Source organism: Limulus polyphemus, unplaced genomic scaffold, assembly GCF_000517525.1.
Source record: "Limulus polyphemus unplaced genomic scaffold, Limulus_polyphemus-2.1.2 Scaffold976, whole genome shotgun sequence".
NCBI classification, from domain to species: Eukaryota; Metazoa; Arthropoda; class Merostomata; order Xiphosura; family Limulidae; genus Limulus; species Limulus polyphemus.
The window spans coordinates 117,422-123,415 of NW_013666586.1; the positions used below are offsets into that span (position 1 = coordinate 117,422).

Genomic DNA, 5,994 nt, shown 5'->3' on the forward strand with positions numbered 1-5,994 from the left:
ATTCTAGAAGTTTTGTTACTTTTTATTTCTTTCCAAAACCTTCTCTTCAAAGCATTTAGTGTTCTTTTTATTTTGATCTATTACACTACATCTTTTGGTTATTAATTATGATAAATATGATGCTTGATATGTCAGATCTTACATGTGGGACATGAAAGTTTATTAAACAGTAGCTTTGGGTGCAAGGCTACTGTTTATATATGCCTGTCTTGTGTGTAAATAGTGCTTATGGCTCTGAGTGTACCATATTTGATAGTGTTCCTAAAAACTAATTACTTTCTTTCTGTTAAAATAGCTTTTGAGGTTACACTAGCTCATTTTGATTTCCTCAGCCACCTGGTAGATTTATTGTGTGATTGAAATGATATTTGGAAAACTTGTTCCTCTGTCCTCAGTACATGTAGACTGTGTGATGGTACAACTACCATATTGTACAGTTCATTTGACTTGAACATGGTGAGTATCATTTCTGATTTGTGCTTCTTTTGAGAACCTTTCTGAACCCTTCATCCTGTTGATATGAGGATCCTAAGTATGTCAACCCAGAGTTCCTGAAGTACATTCAAGTAATTGAAATCTTGATTTTAACTTTGTAATGAAAGGAAGTATTAAAAATTACCTCATACACCCTAATCTAGAACAGCATTCTTTGTTTCAAAATTATTGAAAAATTACAGTCTTCTGTTTAGTGGCTGTGGAGGTTCTGTATCTATTTAGACTGTCAGACACTGTTGTGATGCTGTTTATATGCATGAATGTTTGACACCAAAATAACATCCAAAACTAGAGACGTTCAGTTAATTTAAGTAAAAATTTAAACATTTCCTTACTATTTTCACTTCTGAAGATTAAGGGTTCCAGAAAGAATGAGTACAGTTGCCAAAAAAAAAAATTGACTATAATTTTTCGAGTTGACAGTTTCTGAGAAATAAAAGAATATGCTCTTCACCTATTGTGTTTCAGTTTTTTTAATCTTTTCCTAGGATGATGCTGATTTTGAGGAGTACATAAAACCTTACAAGAGTGAAAATGCAAAAATAATTAGAGAAAATAACCAACTTCATCAACAGCTTCTTGCAGAACAGGAAAAGAATGAGACCAATGTGAAAGGTAAATTTCTAAAACTTAACCTTTGCTAAATAAAACATTTTGTTTTTTCAACAGAAAGGAATGATGGTTTAATGCAACAGCTAGATGAGTGCTGCTGTTTATTTTCTTGTGTTATTTTATAAATTGAATCTTTTTCAATTGAAAACTACACTTCTTTCTTCATATTAGTGTTATGCTAGAAAATGTAATTTGAAAGAATTAACCCCTTAGAATAATTTATTTACATAGTTATTATTTATGTCTTTGAAAACATGAATCTTAAAATTCTGGAAGATCTAATTGCAAATGTCATATTTATTTATATGTATATTAACATGTGAGAGTAAGGATTTTATCTTCCATTCTGTTTATTTACCTCATAGGGACTTGCTTTTATGTTTCTATATATATATATATATATTTGTTTTCCATGTTACAAGCCTTTGTCAATTTATCATATTGATATTTTATTTCAGAAAGGTAAATCAAAGATCTTATTCTAATAAAAGTTTACACTTGTAGATGAACGTATGGTATATTTATAAATACAAACTTTGATTCTGTTGGTTGTAGGGACTGGTTAACTGATGGTATATATATATATATATACAAACTTTTATAAAATTATCAATAGCAATTTTACAAAATATAATTAAAAATGACTTATTAAAAATTTGTTTAATACAGTGTACACTTACATTAGAAACTATTTTAACTCGGAAACAAATGCATCTTCAAGAACTCGATTTGTTGTCTCTTTGGACAGTGAAGATGCATTTAAAATATCCATGTGGATTGATTGCTTTGATATAGTTGTGTTCCTGTACAGTTGTAACTTGAATTAAACTTAAGTTATTGTGTACCTAATAGTAATCTCACTAGTCACTGTTATACGTGTATTTTTCATATTTGTAATCAATGCCACGATTTAATGTTAATTTTCATCATCAGAAATTCAATAATTTTAACAGAGTTGTCTTGTGCAAATTTGTAAGGAGAAGCAATATTTATTAGATTTTAATCCTGTGAAAGGTTTTGTACTATGTTGCACATATGGTACAATTTCATGTATAGGATTGAAAAATAACTTAATTCTAAATTGTTGTACCTGAAGATGTGTATCAGTTTAAACAAAAGATAGTTCCAAAATATCTTAATAAAAGGGACTGAAAATAAAAGTATTAGTCTCATATGGATGTAGTTGATTAATGAGCCTGATGATTAATTGGCTAACAAGTTCCACTTATGGTCCAGCTCTAATGGTTGTGTACAGATACCAGCCCTTATAAAACTTTGCACAAAGTTCTGCAAAAAACACTTATCATATAATTGAACTTGTAACTGAAATGGATTATAATCACACTTGGATTAAGTTTCAGTATTTTTGTTTTGCTAGTTTCATTTATGTTTTAAACAGTTTTGCATGAATAAGAATTTTATTTTTTGTAATTAAGTATGATATTTCACATTAACTTTTAAGGCACATCACCATTGTTTAAAGCAGTATTGTGTTAAGTGAAAAGTATTAAATTGTATCTTAATGTTATATATTTGTAAATCTAATTTACTGTGTGGCATCTTTCACCATGACAATTTTCCAGTGCTACTTTTGTTTTTCCTTTCCTTATTCTCAGTACTTGTTGACCTCTCACGAAAGTGATGACACTCCTTTAGTTCAATACTTTGAGCTCTCATGATGGATATTGTAATTCATGTCACTTTTTTATTGAAGACAGTGATCTAACTGGTGGCATTCATTGCACTTCAGTTCCCACAACTGGGTTTATCTTAGCTGTGCATTCATTATGAATCACATATTAAAACTAAAGTAAAAATGATTTTTATTTATCAGAAACTATCTGGTCAAGCTTATATTTTCCAGAGGAGTCACCCACTTTTGTAAGTTTCATGAAGTCACTGGTTTAATGAGTATGTGTATTTACTTCTCTCAAACTATTTATCAAGATTCACTTTTTGTATACTTTTGTTATCTTTATGCAAATATTTTTGGTATCTGATACCACTTTCAAATTCATTTATTTCAGCTTTACTTATTTGTTTCAGGTTTAAAACGATCACTTCAAAAGTTGGAATGTGAAAATGCAGACTTGAGGTTTTTGAACACTCAGTATTTACAGAGAGTGAAATATTTAGAGGAAGAGTCACAAGGAAAGTCAGATAAGATCATGCAACTTCAAGAAAAAAACCTTCAAGCTGTTGTTCAGACCCCAGGTGTGTCTTTAGCTCACTAGATCTGATTAAGTCACTGACAGGCTTATTTCTTCTGCATTAAAACATTTTTTTGTAAGTTTACTTAAACTGAAGATGAACATTGAAATCACATTTCTTTTTTGAAGAAGCAGGTTACTGTTTGTTGCTTGCTCTTTTTATTTATGTGTGTGTTTATACATATATAAGATCTGCATTAGCTTACTGACTGTAAGTGCCTTAAAACAATTGTGTGTGTGAATTTCAAAAAGTTGTGGAACACATTTAAATGTAGTATATAACTTTCAGGTTAAGAGATTTTATTTAAGCCATTTCCTTTTAACTTAGCCATAAAAAGTTAATCAAAATTAATATTCTGGCTTTAACCATATTGATGTTTATTTATAACTATTGAACAGAAAAGTGATAAAATAAAAACTGTAAACTTAAATACTCAGTATACCAATTTCATGGGTATTAATTTTTCATAGAATTTAATTCTGTTAGAAAATTTCAAGTTTTCCACATATACATACACATTTTTGGTCAAAACGTGCTAAAATCATGTTATAAGTGTTGTAAAAACCATATAAAAGATATATGTAACTACTGTAAACTGGTGTGTTTCTGTAATAAGTGTTGTAAAAACCATATAAAAGATATATGTAACTACTGTAAACTGGTGTGTTTCTGTAATAAGTGTTGAAAAACCATATAATAGATATTTGTAACTACTGTAAACTGGTGTTAAGCACAACAGATTTATTAAATTCAGTAATGATTTAGACTGAAATAATGAAAATGTGATTGTTAGAGACAGATTCTAATGCAAATGAGAATGAACACTCAAAGAATAAATGGAGGTGAAAATGGCTAGGTAAAGTAAATGAGCTTGAGTTCTCATACATCCTCCAACACACTCGCTCAGTCCCAAGATTTTTAAATTGTTAACATCCATGCATTTAGTTTAGAGTAGATATTTACGTAGGGCACCATGTCTTTATGTTTAATGAATATACATGAAAGGATGCAAAGCAGCTTTTTAGCAAAGACTGAAATGAAAAAATAATTTTTCAAAATGCTAACTGGAATTTAAAAATTTGAAGAAACTTTGTTAATGAGACAAATAAGACCAAACAGACATGTAGCTAATCCAAAGAGAACTCGTCAGATAAACACAATAGTGAGCACACACACACTAAAAGAGGAAAAATTACAAATAATTGCCAAGCTTTCATACTTTTCAAGATCAAAGTTTTTAGCATAGTACAGCATCAATGTATGTGCATATAGGTGTTTTTAGTGTATAATCTAAACTCTAACAGTTACTTCCTTGCTATATAATAATAAATAAGTATTTTGATCCTTAAGTAAGGTTTTGACATTGTACATAAACCCAAAAATTATATTATTAAATACTTATTTATATTAACAAAAATAAAACTAAAGAATATCCCTTTATATTAAGAAGAACAAATTCAGTAAGCTACTTTCTACAATCATGTGAGCTTTGGGTGGATAATTACTCTGAATCTTCAGACTCAGACATACATGGCTGACTACAGAAGTTATAACAAATGGTAATAAGTAGATGATGTATAGAAAAAAAGGACCTATTTTTGTTTGGGGATTCACCCTCAACTGATTTGTCAGAGCTTTTGTTTGGGGATTCACTCTCAACTGATTTGTCAGATCTTTTGTTTGGGGATTCACTGTCAACTAATTTGTCAGAACTTTTGTTTGGGGATTCACTCTCAACTGATTTGTCAGATCTTTTGTTTGGGGATTCACTGTCAACTAATTTGTCAGAGCTTTTGTTTGGAGATTCACCCTCAACTGATTTGTCAGAGCTTTTGTTTGGGGATTCACCCTTAACTGATTTGTCAGAGCTTTCCTTTAGCACTGTTATGGTGCTTAAATGCCTTATGCAGTTTTATAGCTTATTTTGTCTTTTTTTACATAAAGTTGATTGAAATAAGACCTTTAAAGTAATAATTCATTGAAAACTTTATGTAAATGATAAGAAATGAGAATGCTTAGACTTGTGTTTGAAATTCAACCTTGTACGTAAATAATGTTTTATTCATGTAATGTACATATGCATGGATCTTGGATTTTCGGCAGATATAGAGTTACTAAATAAATGCCTTGTGCTAAGCTTTTATAGAAATTGCATGATATTATACACATTGGATTTTTTAAACTCTTATCTTTAAATAAATCCTTCAAATCATATTTGTGTATTATTTTTTGATAACAAGACGTTTTTGTTCATGTCCAGAAAATTTTACTGATCTTAGTGGTCTGTAAGTCAGTTTGGGTATGGTCTAAAGGTTGACATGCCTGGACTGTGAATCTGAGAGATTGTTTTCTATGCTCTGTTACCACAAAAATATGATGTCCTTTGCACTTTGGGGCCATGCATACACTACAGTACTAATGGTCATATCCAACTATTCAATTAGAGTAGCCCAAGAGTTGGCAGTAGGTAATTGTAAACTATCTGCCTTTCATCTAGTCTATCAGTTCAAATTAGGGGCAGTTAAGTGCAGATGTAGTAGCCCAAGAGTTGGCAGTGGATAATTGTAAACTATCTGCCTTTCCTCTAGTCTATCAGTTCAAATTAGGGGCAGTTAAGTGCAGTTGTAGTAGCCCAAGAGTTGGCAGTAGGTAATTGTAAACTATCTGCCTTTCTCT

At 30.3% G+C, this 5,994-nt stretch overlaps 1 protein-coding gene across 3 annotated transcripts in view; it reads left to right on the plus strand.

Moving 5' to 3' along the window:
• The window catches only part of LOC106461515 (centrosomal protein of 135 kDa-like), a 152,886-nt gene that overhangs the window by 25,289 nt on the left and 121,603 nt on the right, over window positions 1-5,994 (plus strand). For all 3 annotated transcript variants that reach the window (XM_022388501.1, XM_022388500.1, XM_022388502.1), the window contains 2 exons: window positions 984-1,110; window positions 3,154-3,321. In XM_022388501.1, the coding sequence (XP_022244209.1) occupies window positions 984-1,110; window positions 3,154-3,321 (295 nt within the window). The remainder of the gene's footprint in view (window positions 1-983; window positions 1,111-3,153; window positions 3,322-5,994) is intronic.